The following is an 18,029-nucleotide window of genomic DNA, read 5'->3' as shown; positions in this document are numbered from 1 at the left end:
ATTATTTTAATTAAACCTTATCAGATGGCTTTGGAAATGGAGATGGAATTTCCTGCCAGTCCCAGTGGCATGACTTGTCAGTGTGAGAAGCTTCAAATCCATAGTACATTTGAGGCGGTGTAACGAGGCTGCTTGAAACTAAAAAGATAGTGGGAAGGGTCATAAATATGAAAACTCAGCAGATGGGAAAATGAAAGTCTCCTGTAAACTTATAGAAATTTGGGCTTACCTGCAAGAATGTTATTATTGTCAAGTGCGAGAACATTCCATGAATAATCTGAATCCTGCGGGCTAACTCTTGATACTTCGCCACTGTGGAGGGACATAACGATTTCATGAATGAATAAACTAGTTAGCCAGAAAATTCCAACAGAGGACAGGTAGATGCATGTACCTCACAACATTGACAGAAAGTACAGCTTCTTTGCTTCCCCAAACTGAAGATAAAATCATAGTCCGTCCATCAGAAAGCCATGGAAACCTAAGTAAGCCAGAACAGTAGATCCCAGGGAAACCTCCAAGTTGAGGGCTCGCTATAATGGGTACCTAAGAAATATTTAAGGTATTATGCATGTGATATCAGATATAAGGCACTTTTCTCAAACAGAAATCCTTAAGGCTCTGTTTGGAATGGAAGTATTTGTAGTGTAGCTCCGGTATTTAATTCAAATTTGAACTAAATACCAGAGCACATAGACAATAAAAAACCTCTATCCAAACAGGCCCTTCGAGGAAAAGAACCGACATGTGAGTTCAATTTGTTTTGACCTTTTCCCCCTTTTAATTGAACTTTACTTCAGGCACTTCAATAAATCCGTGCAAGTCTTAAATGAGGATTGTCAACTGACCAGTGATTAGTGATATGTTCTAACAAATACTTGAGAAGATTTATCCAAGCAACATACAACAGGTTTGGAAGCTTCAAACTATACAAGAAAATAAGTAGTTTAAAGTTTGAAACTATATTAGAGAAACACGTTGAGGATATGGGAAGGCATTATTATACCACATCATCAACACTAAAGCTCCCTCTACTTTCCCATCAGCAGGCCAGTCAATTTTATGCATTGAATTAGTGGCATTGTGTGCTCCACTATCCACAGCACTCTTCGCTGAGATGAACACGAGATACTTTCCATCAGGGCTGCACAATAAAAAGCTCTTGTGTTAGTGTGCTCTTAATGTATAGGTATCAAAAACTCTAAATAACCATTCTTGCACAAAAACATATAAAATAATTGACACAACCAAAACTGAAAACTAGTATATCAAGCATAGCGAAAGAAAATGTTTGTGATGCACAAAGATACATATCTATTGGGGCCGGGTTCTACTGCAGCAAGAAAATGATGTGATACCTTTGGCATGACCAAGATTATGTATCTTTCAAATGGAAATTACACAAAACAGGGATTCATTTTTTGTTTTAGTAGTGATATTTCAGTACCGTTTATGCACGATCAACCTATTGGTGTGGCTTGGGTAGGGAAAAAGATGGTGGCAGTGTTATCATTTTGTGTAAGCATGGCACTGTCACCTTTCCATTCTATCAACAATAGAAAACCAATCTTTCTCTCATCTAAAGTTCATTACCCCACTGTATGGCCTCATCTTTCTCATAAGGCTCACCCTGAGGTTGCTAAACTGTGTTGTGTGCTGAGCTTGTTTTATAATCTGTTGCGGAAAAAATAGCTACAACAGCAGGAAAATGTTGGTTAGCCAAAAGGAGAAATAGGCAAAAGCTACTTGGAAAAGCCGGATTATTATAATCCACGATACCACCGCAATGCGAAATGCAGCCTAGTATCCCTCCATTTGGCCGTTGTCATCTGATCCTCATTTAGTCATTTATGCAGTGTTTATCCATGTTATGTGCTAACACAAATGCCAGAAAATGCTGGCCAGAACAATCCCAATGTAAAAGGGAAACTGGAAAAATCTAAAGAACGTAGCTGTTGTTACTTGCAATACATCTGGTCAAGCTGTGTGGCTTAAATTAAAGAACACTATTGAACAACTGAAGTTATCGTACCTGAACCGTGGGAAAAAAGCGCTGCTCAACTCTGCTGTTAACTTGACCATAGCTGTAGCATCGCCCTTACTGGAGCTGTTACAATAATAGAAACATGCCATTAGAAAGTAAAAAACCTACACTTTGTGAGCATGTGGTACACCATATGCTATAAGTTTTTCTCTCCCATAACTAGGATAACTGAAGAGAAAGTACAGTAATATATAGTCAATCTTGTTAATTTTATGCAAAAGATTCCTTAAAAAAGCTTGGATGCAAGTGTTTGTCGTATGATGGGAAATAATATCAAAAAACAACATGAAAACCTCCAGCATAAAAAAATCTTGTATCTTGCAATGGGTACACAACAGAAAAATGAAAAAATAATGTTTCCAAGGACATATATGCTCACTCAATTGATGGTTTGTCAGCATCTTCTTTGAAAGGATCAGGAGCAGCATACAGAGCACAAGGTCTGTTATAGCAGTACTTGATACCAAGTTTTCTTGGTCTCTCTTGGAAACAATTATCATCTGACCATGCCACAAAAACCAAACTATATGAAGATGATGGAGCCCAAATCACCTGACCAACACTTAATGATCTAGTTATGCCCTTCACAACTCGTACTTCACCGCTGCAATGGAAACATTTCTTAGAAAATCACAATATTTTGTCAACTTATCCGAATTTATATCTTCATGTCAGACAGAAGCGCACCTAGAGATGTTAGCAACGAACAAAGCAGGTATCCTTTTCTTACTATAGGTTTCTCCCCAGTCTTCTTCCCAATCCCCTTGCCCCTTCCAGCTTTTGCAGTCCTTTTGAGACAAACCTTCCTTCCTGTAACCTGAATCATTGAACTCTGGCTTTGGCTGAGGAGGTTCCTCAGCGATATAAGCTATAAGAGTCTCTTCCTGATTCCATGAAATCCCTTCAAACCTACATTATAGTGACGGAAATCAAAATTTACAACAGTTGAAAGGAAAAAATGGCCAATGTGATAAAAAAGGAAAACAAAAGAAAAAGGGAAATTTACCATCCATCGGTGTACAGTGATCCATGAACAGATTGTGCAATATGTATCTCATTCTCCAACTGGCAGGGGCCCCAAATCTCTAATTTTGTAGGAGAGTCATCCTCAGCATTCCGTACTAGCAGAAGCTTTTCCCCAGATGGCGATGGAACGACTGCTGACACTCCGCTCATTTCAATCGGGAAGGGAGACCACTGGAAACTCACAGACTTTGAGCCACTTTTGGAGATGTGAGAATTTAGAAGGAAGTTTCTCTTTTTGTTGGCCAAGAGATCTGACTGGCCAATAGAAACCATTGCCCTGGATGTGTTTTCTTTCGACCACCAAAACACCAATAAGAAATTTGAAGTTCACAAGAACTGGACTAGAGAAAAGAAAAGTAACAGTGGATACCATTTTTGGAATTGAAGATCCAGGCCTTGCCAATACTGGGTATCTTGAAGAATTCTTGCAACAACTTGGATTGGGAAGCGTACTCATCCAGCATGGAAGGATCCATCCCTGAAGGCAATCCTTCAGAGGCATGGTCAGAAGCCATCACCTTTGAATACACTGATAGCTTGCTAATGCTGTGCAGTCAAAGAGATCAAACCAGCATCATTGATGAAAGTGTCTACAGAATCCAAAGCTAAGCAAAAATATGAATAAGACAGGGCAAACTGAGACGCTGAGTAGGTCATTATCAAACAACTGAAAAACATACCATCTCTACTATGAAAACGCATCATGTACAATTGATTTCTAAGGCATGAAATTTGTGTTCATATCCCTATCTCTGCCTGCAAATAGATTCTGAAGGCCCAAAATTTAGGGCGTCCGCTAGAGTTGCTCTAACAGAGGCAGCAAGAAGCCAAGAACAACAAACCACAAACCAATCATGCTACTACAGAACAGGAGAAAAAATAACTAGGTTCAGATATGTGGGCACCAAAAAAAATTCATAACAATTCCATACTGCGCTGCCACTATAATTTGAGAGAATCATGCGTATTAAGAGAAAGAAAAAGATATGCATCAGACCGTAGAACTTGATTGGTCAAATAGACAGAAATCCAAGCACGCACCTCCCTCCTCCTTCCTTAAAAAAGTTCAGAGGCTGAGAGAGGTCACCTGCGCCGAGACCCGGTGGTTGGAGCGCGAGCACAGGCAGAGGAGGCCCAGGGGTATATATGCGCGGCGGCGGTAATGGAGTAGGAGCGGAGTCCCGAGCATATGGCCACCATTAGTGGTTCGATTTGGGTTTTAGTTTAGGCTTATCGTCTGCTATTTATCTCGTACACCCCTATACTGTCTGTAAATTACTACTACCCCCTCAACGTGTTACTATGAGCTCTTTAACGAGGGTCGCGGGCCGTGGACACGATCAGAGGAACGCATCGCGACCGTCCAATCGATGCACCCGCTCACCACCTCCTCCACCGCGCTCCTCCGCCTCATCAAGTCGCTCTCGCCGGCGGTGCCGGGGGCGCACCTGTCGGCGTCCGGCATCCACTGCCTCCTCCTCAAAGCGGGTCTCCTCCACGCCGGGGCGCACCTCCCCACCGCGCTGCTCTCCGCGTACGCTTCGCTCGGTCTCCCCGCCCACGCGCGGTCCCTGTTCGACGAAATGCCGGAGCGGGGCCTCGTCGCGCGCACCGCCATGGCGCGTGCCCACGCCGCATCCGGGCAGGCGGACCAGGCCCTCGCCGTGTTCCGGGAAATACTGTCGGATGGCTTCGTCCCGGACAACGTTGCCCTGGCGGTCGTGCTCGCGGCGTGCCGTGGTGGCGCAGCTTCTTGCACGGCCAAGAGGAACCCAGGCAGGATGGTCCATGCTTTCATCGTGGTCAGCGGCATCGAGCCAGACATGTTCGTTTCCACCGAGCTTATCAGGGTCTACGGGGAGCGCGGCGAGGTGGCGGTTTCCAGAAGGCTGTTCGACGACATGCCGGCGAGGAGCAACATTGCTTGGAACGCCATGGTGCACCAGTATGCCAGGAATAAAGACGTGGAGGCCGCGTATCATCTCTTTCTCGCGATGCCAAGGAGGGATGTGGTTTCGTGGAACACAGTGATAGCCGGGTATTGCCTGGCCGGCCGGTGCAGGGAAGCGTTAGGGCTGTTCCGTCAGATGGTATCTCCGTCGTCATGTCGGGTGCGTCCGAACGGACCTACCATGAGCACCGTCCTTGGTGCCTGTGCGGGTATAGGCTGTTTGGAGACTGGGATTTGGGTCCACGCGTACATTGACAAGAATCAGATGAATGACGACGGTGCACTGGATAGATGCTTGATAGACATGTACGCCAAATGCGGCAGTATTGACAAGGCCCTGCAGGTTTTTGAGAAGGCGCCTGGGAAGAGGGACCTGTACTCGTGGACAACGGTGATATGTGGACTGGCGATGCATGGTCGCGCTGCCGATGCCCTGCAGATGTTTAACATGATGCAAGACGGTGGCATATGCCCTGATGATGTTACTCTTGTCGGGGTCTTAAATGCCTGTGCACATGGAGGGTTGGTGGACCAAGGCCTTGGGTACTTCTACTCCATGCAGGAGAAATATGGAATCACACCCAAGGTTGAACACTACGGTTGTATGGTCGATCTTCTTGGCCGCGTAGGGCGGTTGCCAGAAGCATACACGATGATAAAAACAATGCCGATGAAGCCTAACATGGTTATATGGGGAGCTTTCTTGAGTGCATGCAAAGTTCATAGCTGTGTGGAACTTGGCGAGATCGCGGCAGCAGAGGTCACTAGGTTGGATCCAGAGGACCCTTGGGCAAGGGTCATGATGTCCAGCATGTATGCAAAAGCCCAGGATTGGAGTGGTCTTGCCAGGGAGAGGAGGGAGATGAACAGCCTGCTGATGAAGAAGACTCCAGGCTGCAGCTCGGTCGAGCTCGGCGGTGAGGTGCATGAGTTTGTTGCTGGTGGCAGCCAGCATCCTCTGCATGCTGAGATTTGTACTGTCCTGGAGTTTGTGGAGGCACAATCACCCACAGATACAGGCTGAGGCACGCAAAGTTCTTCTTTTGAGGTTTCTGTTTTGCTGTTTTTCTTGGCATGCGGGGCTGGCTGAGGGTGGATTTGTTGAGCTTCCGTAAGTGGTGCTGACTTCCTCCTTTAATCATGCGGAGGGCCTGAGGAAAAGATTGGATCGTGGGAGTTAAGCTGCCAGCGCCTAGCAATTGTCGAAGCTGTTGTTGCCATGTGCACAATATTACGGAATCCAATTGGTATGCTAAGATGACTGAGCTGAATATCCTAGACTCCTTTACCATGCTCTTGCACCAGCGGTATTGCAGCTGCCAAACCATTGTAATGTAACTGCTGAGCGCATCATAGTTGTGGAAATGTTGATAACACCACAACTGCATTGTTGCAGGAATAATAAGCTTTCAAAATATTGTTTGGTTAGATCACTGACAATAGTGTTTGCCTGTGGCATTGCTTTGTGCCGTTAAAATAACTGTAATAACATGTGTGACATCCAACGATTACATAGAGTAGAGAGAATGAGTTCATTACATGAGCACAAACTTCACTCTGAAAGGGGAGCTACACGAGACTCCTGATCTGAAGGAAGATACAGGGAAGCTGAAAGTTCTATCTTATACTAATGGCAGAGTTGATGAACATGTGATTTGGTGCATATTCTAATTAATTTCACAGCTATGAGCATATGATGGTAAGTTTGTTATTGACTGATTTATCTTCTCAGGTTGGTCGGTTTGAAGAATATCTTTGCGCGACAGCTACCTAATATGCCTAAAGAGTATATTGTCTGACTATGGATATGTAATTCCCAATCTAGTGTGCTTGTGGTTGATAATCTAGATACTGCCAATGTGGTTGTAATTCCCAATATGATGGTACAGTAACTAACTCTATTTTGTTTGGCAGAACTCACAAATCAATGATGGTTATCAGGAATAATAATGTTGTAGGAAGCATTACTTACTGCCCTTATGCAAGGTAATGTTGTCATTTCAGAGTTAACCTTTAATCGGACTAACCGGATCGTGAGTTCATAGTATTTTTCATTTGCAGGGTTTCACAAAGGAGATAGCTTTTGACAAAGAAAGATGGCAGGGGTAACCTGTTGTGCAGCATATCTTTGTGAATTATGTTGTCTCATCAACTTATTATGTTCCTTGAGAGCATGGTATTGATATATCTAATTGTCACATTACAACTGCTGATTTTAACAGTTGGCTGCTTCTAGGTACATCAAGGACTATGGTGGAGGAATATTGATGCAGTGCAGAGAATTGGTTTAAAGTTGACGTATGTTGATCTGACAACGATGATTTGTCATCAAAGACAGGTGTAGTTACAGGCCAATAGCTGCCCTGATCATCAATCACAAACAATTAGCTTCTAGCAATCCTTCATTGATGCAACTGAATACATCTTCTTCCTTTTTTTTGCAATTGAAGCAACGTGGATGGCAGCGTCGTGCGCCGCTGTATGTTCGTGATCGTCCTGGTTGAGCGGTGGTGCTCCGCCCCCTGTCAGGTTGGCTCGCGCTAGGCAACATTTTCATGGAGATCTTTATGCTTGGGGCCTGGATCATTTGGAAGGAGGGGAATAATCTTCTTTTTAATGAAGTAACCCCGATATAGACTTTTGGAACAGGAGATTCACTACTGATTTTAGACTGCTGGTTTATAGAACTAAACCTGAGCTACATAATCATATCAATAGTCTGGTAGACTCCATGTAATTTCACTTTTTGGCCTCTACCCTTGTTGTAAATATGTGAACATATTTACCCCATTAATATATTCATAGCAGTAGGGGCCTTCTCTACTGTTCAAGGTAAAAAAAACAGTGGGGTTCATGATGGCCGTCGTGTGGGACAACGCTTGACGCCGGTGCATGGTATGTGTTGAAGACCAACTTGCCCAGAACATTGTTGAGAGATGACTGCCGATGTTGGCAGCGCCGTGAACAACCTCGAGAGTCCAGAGAACAACAATGCTCCAGTGGTCTTGACTTCTCGTTTTCTTCCTCTTTTTTAATTAAATTTGTGATTGTTTGATGAAGTAGAGTCATTCTCTCAGTGATGATTAGATGATGGATGGTGCAAATCAATACTTGAATGTGTGGTGAACTGATACTTTGTCAAGTTTGCTTGAGTCAAGTAAATGCAGGTTTGTTAGCAACAGGAAGACACTGGTGTGGCAAGCCACGAACTCGAGTGTGGCGGGTTTAGCAGCAGTTCCCGCTACCGTCGCTGGCGAAGCACATCCGCGTCCTCCTGGTGCGATGGTCAGCGAAAGGCAATGAGGCATCCCTCCCCGAGCCATGTGCTAGGCGCGGACAAGAACATCGTCTTCACTGACCACTTCTTCGCCAAGTACGAGCTGCGTTAGGAAAAATCTCCTTTTATTGATCTGGATGTACAAGCTAGCTTTATGAGGTATCTTCCTAGACCCCCTCCCCATGTTCGAGCAATACCACGTATATTCGATGATACTGTGCATGCTGTGATTTTTCGTTTTGAATGGAAACTACAGAGAGCAGATAGGTAGAGCAACCGCTACACACCTTTGCATTTCCTTGGAAAAAGGTTAGCATATCTTTTTTTGTGATGAATTGCTTTTGAGAATTCTGCTTTTTATCATATACTCCAAATGATTTATGATATATGACAGATGACTTTGTAGCTTATCTAGATCAACATTGATTAAGATACTGTCCGGTTGCATGCTTAGGATCTTTCCATTCCTTTTTATATTATTATTTCAGTCTTTGCTACAATTAACTTAGAAGAAAAAAGGAGGAAAATGCATGAGAAAACCTGATTGGTGTACTGGGCGATTTATATTTCCGATTTCCGTATACTGCGCCTGATCTATTCTGCGTTTTCTCATCCTAAGCAACAAGAGCTAGATATATCAAGACATTTTACTTTTAACACACTAGCACTACCAAGTCATACAATTGCAATTGTTTGCAACTGGCACGGCAGCTCTACAAGGACGTTGCAGCCATCAACATCAGAAAATACAATGAAAAAACCAGTACTATAATTATTAACAAAGCACATGAGGAGCCTTCTGACTTCTAAAGCACTCTATTCTTCAGTTCTTTGATTCATTCTTCAGCAGATGGGCAGGGGCTCACCATTCCACTCCTTGAGGCACTCAAGCAGCGCGTCGATGTGCTTACCCTTGTTCATGGCAACAAACACCTTGTCCACCTCCTCACCAGGAGACCTCGTCTTCTCTCCGGTCAAGTACTCGGTTCCCAGCTCCTTGCGAACGAAGCGATAGAGCGGGTATGACCGGCATTCGGTGATGCGGTTATGCTGCGCTGCGGTGCCATTCTCCACGGCGCACCGGGCTGACTCGACCTCCCTTGGAAGCACCGCACGGAGCTCCTGCTCGAATGCGGCGAGCTTGGCGAACACTGACGTCTGCACATCCCGCTCGGCCTCACCGTTGGCCAAGGCATGCTCCACGAGAACTGCACGCATCTTCTGCATCAGTGGGTAGTTTGCGCTGCAAGGGTCATCTGCGTAGGCGAACACGGCCTCACGGTCGATCGTCAGGAGCAGGTCCTTCTCGCAGAAGCGTGCGTTGTGGAGATGGCCATTGTCATTGGTGCTCAGGGTCTTCCTTGCCACCATCTTCACACAGTTCTTGACGGCACCCCTGACATTCTCCTCGAGGTGGCGGAGGTCGATAGCCTGGCACAAAGCGACCAAGAATGTCGAGGACATGAGCTTCAAAATGTCGATGGCCTCAGCGGTCTTCCTGGAAGAGATGAGACCGAGAGAGTTGACATCTTGGTTGTGCTGCTCCGCACTCTGCACATGGTTAGTCACGGGGTTGCCCAAGAATTGGAGCTCGGAGCAGTAGGAGGCCATGGCAATCTCAGCACCCTTCAAGCCATAGTCCAAGCTCGGGTTGCGCCCACCGGAGAGATTGGAAGGCAAACCATTGTTGTAGAAGTCGTTCACTAGCTCGGAGAACTGGGCAAACATGAGCTTGCCGATCGCAGCAATGGCAAGCCTGGTGTTGTCCATGGACACACCGATGGGCGTGCCCTGGAAGTTGCCACCGTGGATGGCCTTGCCTCGGGAGACATCGATGAGTGGGTTGTCGTTGACGGAGTTGATCTCACGCTCAATGGACTTGGTGGCGGCACGGATAACCTCAATCTGAGGGCCAAGCCATTGCGGCGATGTACGGAGGGCATACCTATCTTGCTTTGGCTTCATCAGTGGGTCGAGCTCGCCGAGCTTCTTGGCGAGCATCATGTAGGAGCTGCCTTCAAGGATGTGCTCCATGATAGCCGCGGCCTCGATCTGACCAGGGTGGTGCTTCAGCTTGTGCGTGAGGTGGTCGGTGTACTCTGGCTTGCCGTTCATGACCTCACAGAACACAGCTGACAGAACCTCGGCGAGGACGCCAAGAATGTTAGCCTCGAAGAGCACCATGGATGCCAACCCGGAGCCAACCGCGGTGCCGTTGACCATGGCAAGGCCTTCCTTGGGCTGCAGCTCAAAGAAACCGTGTTGGATGCCGGCGATTTTGAAAGCCTCTGCTGCGTTAACCTTGGTGCCATCTGGAGCGGTCGCCACGGAATTTGGGCGACCGGTCACAAGGCCCGCGATATAGGACAGCGGGACAAGGTCACCGGATGCCGTGATGGTGCCCCGGAGCGGTAGGCACGGTGTGACGTTGGCGTTGAGAAGCGTGGCGATGGTCTCGAGGATCTCAAAGCGGATGCCAGAGTAGCCCTGGAGTAGGGTGTTGACGCGGACGAGCATGGCGGCCCTGGTGGTCGCGGCGGGCAGGACGTGGCCATCGCTGCCGGTGCCGAAGGCTCCCGCGTTCAGAAACCTGATGAGTTCTCTCTGGAGAGCGCCGCCCTCCTTGGTCCTCCTGTGGGAGGTCGCGCCAAAGCCGGTGGTGACTCCGTAGCTGTCGGTGCCGTTGGCCATGCTGTTCATGACCCAGTCGCTGCTCTCCTTGACGCGTCCACGGGCGGATTCGTCGAGCTCCACCCTGGTGTCGGCGCCGGCAGCCACCGCGGCGACCATGGCGATAGTCAGGCTGGCGCCCTCCATGGTCACCACCGGGCGGCGGTACTCCTCCACCATCTGCTTCACAGCATCCAAATGGCTCCCCGACAGATCGTCGGCAGCTTTTCCCCAGTTGAGAGGGTCAGCCCGCGCCGGCTGCGCCATGCACAGGCCATCGCCGTTGGCGGCAAAATGATCGTTCTCGCACTCCATGGAGATATGCAAAGAAGTGGTAAAGCAAGTAAGCTAGACACTGCTATGTGTGTATGTGTATCTGGATTGTTTGTGAAAGTGTGGATGGATTGATCGGACTTGTGCTGAAGAGGAGCTCGAATTGCAGAGGAAGGTGCTGCTGCTCTTCTTGGAGCGGAATGGAGGCAGAGCAGGGATTAAGTAGGCAGTGCGGCTGAGGCTGAGCAAGTGAGCAGGGTAGGTGCGCCTGGGTGTGGGTTGGTGTGGACCTGGAAGGCGAGTTTGACCACAGGATTGGTGGGTGCAGAGCTCCATTGGCCATGAGACATGACCACGACTGCGTACGGACCGGGTGGTGGCTACGTAGAGGAGCGCGTTGGCGTCTTGGTGGCAGGGGGTTGGTGCTCGAGGAGGAAGCTGCTGACTTGGTGGTCTTCTATTTCCAGGTCGAATGCCAGACGATCTCGTCTTAAGCAGGCACATGCACTGCTGTGCGTTTCTCATCCACAGTAATCTAACTTGCTACTGGCAACGTTGCTATGAACATGAAAATTATTTTGTGAGGTTAATTTTCCTGTAGGTGCTCACATGGTCAAGATTCTAGTTCTATGTCAGTTTTTTTAAAGGGGGATATGTCAGTACTAATCATGCATCATATTGTTAACAACATATGTTAACAATCATTGTACTACTAGTTCTAATCACACATCAGATGGTTAGTTGTTCAGCACACTAGTGTGTGCTGCAGCCTGCGGGCTACACCACCTGTTGCTGAAGGCGGCGTTACCTAGCTAACTGGCTGATACCACAAACGCTCAACTACGGGGCGGCTGCTTAGTTACACAATTTGTACAAAACTACTACTCCATATTCTAAAATCCAAAAGGTGCCAGGTTTGTCTAGCCAAAGCAAACTATGGACAACCAGGGTCGTCATCTGCTAGCTAGTGCTCCGTGTTCTTTTGGGGAGTGTGAAGAACCCAACATATTCTATTTTTAGGTTTGAGATTACTCTAGCACACATTGGACATGGCCATGTGGGAGTTGAGCTGAGCTCGATCGTGACCTTGAGTATTTCCTATTGCAGTACCACGTTTTCCTGCTGCCTCTTTTCCTGTGTATGAATTTCCTTGCTGCCAAAACCCTCGCGGTCGGTCGGTCCATCGGTCAGGGGTCCTCTCATGTTATGCCTATTCCGGACTGAACGTTAAAGACATTCTGACGCATAATTACAGCTCGCTCCATTATGGCCTTGTTGTACCACCTCTAGTTCAAAATAATTGCCCAAAAATGGATGTAATATTTTTGAACTAGATACATTAATTTTTGGGCAATTATTTTGACCCGGAGGGGATAACAATTTTACCCCATTAATATATTCATAGCAGTATGGGCCTTCCCTACTGTTCAAGGTTCAAAAAGAAAAACCGTTCATGATGGCCATCTCGTGGGACAATGCTCGTCGCTCGACGCCGGCGCACAGTATTGCGTGGAAGACCAACTTGCCCAGAACATGGTTGAGAGATTACTGCTGCCAAGGCTTGAACAACCTCGAGAATCCAGAGAACAACAATACTCCAGTGTTCTTGATTTCTCATTTTCTTCCTCTTTTTTAATTGAATTTGTGATTGTTTGATGAAGTAGAATCATTCTCTCAGTGATGATTAGATGATGGATGGTGCAAATCAATGCTTGCATGTGTGGTGAACTGATACTTTGTCAACTTTGCTTGAGTCAAGTAAACGCAGGTTTGTTAGCAACAGGAAGACACTGGTGTGGCAAGCCACGGACTCGAGTGTGGCGGGTTTAGCAGCGGTTCCCGCTACCGTCGCTGACGAAGCACATTTGCGCGCTCCTGGTGCGATCGTCAGCGAAAGGCAATGAGGCATCCTTCCCCGAGCCATGTGCTAGGCGCGGACAAGAACACCGTCTTCACTGACCACTTCTTCGCCAAGTACGAGCTGCGTTAGGAAAAATCTCCTTTTATTGATCTGGATGTACAAGCTAGCTTTATGAGGTATCTTCCTAGACCCCCTCCCCATGTTCGAGCAATAGCACATATTTCGATGATACTGTGCATGCTGTGATTTTTCGTTTTGAATGGAAACTACAGAGAGCAGATAGGTAGAGCAACCGCTACACACCTTTGCATTTCCTTGGAAAAAGGTTAGCATATCTCTTTTTGTGATGAATGCTTTTGAGAATTCTGCTTTTTGTCATATACTCCATATGATTTATGATATATGACAGATGACTTTGTAGCTTATCTAGATCAACATTGATTAAGATACTGTCCGGTTGCATGCTTAGGATCTTTCCATTCCTTTTTACAGTATTATTTCAGTCTTTGCTACAATTAACTTAGAAGAAAAGAGGAGGAAAATGCATGAGAAAACCTCAATATTTGTTTCCGTATGCTCATATTCTTCCATCAATGGCTGACTAGGGAAACCAAATTAATGGTCATCATCGTTTGCACCATGCAGATAAAGACCTGATTGGTGTACTGGGCGATTTATATTTCCGATTTCAGTATACTGCGCCTGACCTATTCTGCATTTTCTCATCCTAAGCAACAAGAGCTAGATATTATATCAAGACATTTTACTTTTAACACACTAGCACTACCAAGTCATACAATTGCAATTGTTTGCAACTGGCACGGCAGCTCTACAAGGACGTTGCAGCCATCAACATCAGAAAATACAACGAAAACACCAGTACTATAATTATTAACAAAGCACATGAGGAGCCTTCTGAATTCTAAAGAACTCTATTCTTCAGTTCCTTGATTCATTCTTCAGCAGATGGGCAGGGGCTCACCATTCCACTCCTTGAGGCACTCAAGCAGCGCGTCGATGTGCTTACCCTTGTTCATGGCAACAAACACCTTGTCCACCTCCTCACCAGGAGACCTCGTCTTCTCTCCGGTCAAGTACTCGGTTCCCAGCTCCTTGCGCACGAAGCGATAGAGCGGGTATGACCGGCATTCGGTGATGCGGTTATGCTGCGCTGCGGTGCCATTCTCCACGGCACACCGGGCTGACTCGACCTCCCTTGGAAGCACCGCACGGAGCTCCTGCTCGAATGCGGCGAGCTTGGCGAACACTGACGTCTGCACATCCCGCTCGGCCTCACCGTTGGCCAAGGCATGCTCCACGAGAACTGCACGCATCTTCTGCATCAGTGGGTAGTTTGCGCTGCAAGGGTCATCTGCGTAGGCGAACACGGCCTCACGGTCGATCGTCAGGAGCAGGTCCTTCTCGCAGAAGCGTGCGTTGTGGAGATGGCCATTGTCATTGGTGCTCAGGGTCTTCCTTGCCACCATCTTCACACAGTTCTTGACGGCACCCCTGACATTCTCCTCGAGGTGGCGGAGGTCGATAGCCTGGCACAGCGCGACCAAGAATGTTGAGGACATGAGCTTCAAAATGTCGATGGCCTCAGCGGTCTTCCTGGAAGAGATGAGACCGAGAGAGTTGACATCTTGGTTGTGCTGCTCCGCACTCTGCACATGGTTAGTCACGGGGTTGCCCAAGAATTGGAGCTCGGAGCAGTAGGAGGCCATGGCAATCTCAGCACCCTTCAAGCCATAGTCCAAGCTCGGGTTGCGCCCACCGGAAAGATTGGAAGGCAAACCATTGTTGTAGAAGTCGTTCACTAGCTCGGAGAACTGGGCAAACATGAGCTTGCCGATCGCAGCAATGGCAAGCCTGGTGTTGTCCATGGACACACCGATGGGCGTGCCCTGGAAGTTGCCACCGTGGATGGCCTTGCCTCGGGAGACATCGATGAGTGGGTTGTCGTTGACGGAGTTGATCTCACGCTCAATGGACTTGGTGGCGGCACGGATAACCTCAATCCGAGGGCCAAGCCATTGCGGCGATGTACGGAGGGCATACCTATCTTGCTTTGGCTTCATCGGTGGGTCGAGCTCGCCGAGCTTCTTGGCGAGCATCATGTAGGAGCTGCCTTCAAGGATGTGCTCCATGATAGCCGCGGCCTCGATCTGACCAGGGTGGTGCTTCAGCTTGTGCGTGAGGTGGTCGGTGTACTCTGGCTTGCCGTTCATGACCTCACAGAACACAGCTGACAGAACCTCGGCGAGGACGCCAAGAATGTTAGCCTCGAAGAGCACCATGGATGCCAACCCGGAGCCAACCGCGGTGCCGTTGACCATGGCAAGGCCTTCCTTGGGCTGCAGCTCAAAGAAACCGTGTTGGATGCCGGCGATTTTGAAAGCCTCTGCTGCGTTAACCTTGGTGCCATCTGGAGCGGTCGCCACGGAATTTGGGCGACCGGTCACAAGGCCCGCGATGTAGGAAAGCGGGACAAGGTCACCGGATGCCGTGATGGTGCCCCGGAGCGGTAGGCACGGTGTGACGTTGGCGTTGAGAAGCGTGGCGATGGTCTCAAGGATCTCAAAGCGGATGCCAGAGTAGCCCTGGAGTAGGGTGTTGACGCGGACGAGCATGGCGGCCCTGGTGGTCGCGGCGGGCAGGACGTGGCCATCGCTGCCGGTGCCGAAGGCTCCCGCGTTCAGAAACCTGATGAGTTCTCTCTGGAGAGCGCCGCCCTCCTTGGTCCTCCTGTGGGAGGTCGCGCCAAAGCCGGTGGTGACACCGTAGCTGTCGGTGCCGTTGGCCATGCTGTTCATGACCCAGTCGCTGCTCTCCTTGACGCGTCCACGGGCGGATTCGTCGAGCTCCACCCTGGTGTCGGCGCCGGCAGCCACCGCGGCGACCATGGCGATAGTCAGGCTGGCGCCCTCCATGGTCACCACCGGGCGGCGGTACTCCTCCACCATCTGCTTCACAGCATCCAAATGGCTCCCCGACAGATCGTCGGCAGCTTTTCCCCAGTTGAGAGGGTCAGCCCGCGCCGGCTGCGCCATGCACAGGCCATCGCCGTTGGCGGCAAAATGATCGTTCTCGCACTCCATGGAGATATGCAAAGAAGTGGTAAAGCAAGTAAGCTAGACACTGCTATGTGTGTATGTGTATCTGGATTGTTTGTGAAAGTGTGGATGGATTGATCGGACTTGTGCTGAAGAGGAGCTCGAATTGCAGAGGAAGGTGCTGCTGCTCTTCTTGGAGCGGAATGGAGACAGAGCAGGGATTAAGTAGGCAGTGCGGCTGAGGCTGAGCAAGTGAGCAGGGTAGGTGCGCCTGGGTGTGGGTTGGTGTGGACCTGGAAGGCGAGGTTGACTACAGCCTACAGGATTGGTGGGTGCAGAGCTCCACTGGCCATGACCATGACTGCGTACGGACCGGGTGGTGGCTACGTAGAGGAGCGCGTTGGCGTCTTGGTGGCAGGAGGGTTGGTGCTCGCGGAGGAAGCTTCTGACTTGGTGGCCTTCTATTTCCAGGTCCAATGCCAGGCGCTCGTTGTCTTAAGCAGGCAGATGCACTTGTGTGCGTGTTTCATCCACAGTAATCTAACTTTCTAGTTTCTATTGCCAACGTTGGTATGAATAATATAATTATTTTGTGAGGTTCATTTCCTGTAGGTGCTCACATGATCAAGATTCTAGTACTACTATGTCAGTTTTTTTTAATGAAGGGGATATGTCAGTATTAATCATGCATCATATTCTTAACAGCTTATATATCTTAACAATCGTTCTACTAGTACTAATCTCACACATCAGATCGATGCTTAGTTGTTCACCAATCACCACACTAGTGTCTGCTGCGTGGTACATTAACTATTTCTCAAAGCGGCGTTACCTAACTGATTGATACCACAAACGCTCAACTTCGAGTTTTGAACGTGCAAACCATGCATGCTCCTTTTGCTGTCAATATTGAAGAATTTAAAGCAAGCGGGGCGGCTGCTTGATTACACCATGTGTACAAAACTATGGACAAACCGGGTTGATCATCTTCTAGCTAGCTAGTGCTCCATATTCTTGTGGGGAGTGTGAAGAACCCCACATATTCTATTTTTAGGTTTGAGATTAAGCTTGCACACATGGGACATGGCCATGTGGCTGTCGAGCTGAGCTCGACCGTGACCTTAAGCATTTCCTATTGCAGTACCACGTTTTTTCCTGCTGCCTATTTTTCTGTGTATGAATTTCCTTGTTGCCATAACCCTCTCATGTTATGCGTTTCCCGGTCGGTCGGTCAGTCAGGGGTCCTCTCGTGTTATGCATATTCTTCCGGCTGGCCTAGCCACTCCTCTGGTGTGAAGTGCACACTTAGACTTGACGGACTTGACTATTGTTGAGCAGATATTCTGGGAAGAATCATTTCTTTGGTGAGAGTGATGTTTTGGCTCTTGGGTGCATAGGATTCCTTTATTTTGAAATGAACCGCTGATACATTTTGAAATGTTAAAAAATTCGAAACGAAAAATTCACGTGTTCATCTTCACATGCTACGTGTGCACAAAGTTTTTCCATGAAAAATAAACTTGTCATTTGGGCTGTTTAAAAAAGTGGTGCTAAAAATAAGGTTTTTTGTGAGACATGTTTTTGTCTTTTTACACCAACCATGAAAAATATTATTTTTTATGAAACTGTACGAACGCACATATTATCGAGATGTACATGTTAATTTTTTTAATAATTAGAAATGAACTTTTTGAGTGAAGGGAGCATATACACATCCTGAAACCAAATTGAATTCCGCAAGTTTTACATTGTGGTCGAGAGATTACATGGCAAAACTAACTGTAAAGAGTTTCAGATGTGGCTGCACCCAAGTAGGAATAACCAAGGGCAAAATCGCGCCTTCGGCAAGTGGCATTTGGTTGTATCAAAGG

General features: G+C 47.7%; 3 protein-coding genes and 1 pseudogene across 3 annotated transcripts; 1 reads left to right on the top strand and 3 right to left on the bottom strand.

The window, feature by feature from the left end:
- Positions 1-10: 10 nt before the first annotated feature.
- Positions 11-4,287, bottom strand: LOC124689991 (annotated as a pseudogene).
- Positions 4,288-4,440: 153 nt separating this feature from the next.
- Positions 4,441-6,451, top strand: LOC124687016 (pentatricopeptide repeat-containing protein At5g08510-like). The gene has a single exon (XM_047220870.1). The coding sequence runs from the start codon at positions 4,441-4,443 to the stop codon at positions 6,043-6,045; it is 1,605 nt and encodes a 534-aa protein (XP_047076826.1). The 3' UTR covers positions 6,046-6,451.
- A 2,391-nt stretch (positions 6,452-8,842) lies between these two features.
- LOC124692161 (phenylalanine ammonia-lyase-like) lies at positions 8,843-11,417 on the bottom strand. The gene has a single exon (XM_047225472.1). It carries the CDS (start codon positions 11,281-11,283, stop codon positions 9,142-9,144), a length of 2,142 nt encoding a protein of 713 aa, XP_047081428.1. The 5' UTR covers positions 11,284-11,417; the 3' UTR covers positions 8,843-9,141.
- Positions 11,418-13,850: 2,433 nt separating this feature from the next.
- Positions 13,851-16,337, bottom strand: LOC124692160 (phenylalanine ammonia-lyase-like). Its single transcript, XM_047225471.1, has one exon. The coding sequence runs from the start codon at positions 16,201-16,203 to the stop codon at positions 14,062-14,064; it is 2,142 nt and encodes a 713-aa protein (XP_047081427.1). The 5' UTR covers positions 16,204-16,337; the 3' UTR covers positions 13,851-14,061.
- Between the last annotated feature and the right edge of the window lie 1,692 nt (positions 16,338-18,029).

The sequence above is a fragment of the Lolium rigidum genome, chromosome 2 (genome assembly GCF_022539505.1).
Source record: "Lolium rigidum isolate FL_2022 chromosome 2, APGP_CSIRO_Lrig_0.1, whole genome shotgun sequence".
Taxonomy (NCBI): Eukaryota; Viridiplantae; Streptophyta; class Magnoliopsida; order Poales; family Poaceae; genus Lolium; species Lolium rigidum.
This window is presented reverse-complemented; position numbering and strand designations above follow the sequence as displayed.

Coding starts and splice junctions, on each gene's coding strand:
- LOC124692160 (XM_047225471.1), bottom strand. CDS start 16,203: ATGGAGTGCGAGAACGATCATTTTGCCGCCAACGGCGATGGCCTGTGC.
- LOC124692161 (XM_047225472.1), bottom strand. CDS start 11,283: ATGGAGTGCGAGAACGATCATTTTGCCGCCAACGGCGATGGCCTGTGC.
- LOC124687016 (XM_047220870.1), top strand. CDS start 4,441: ATGCACCCGCTCACCACCTCCTCCACCGCGCTCCTCCGCCTCATCAAG.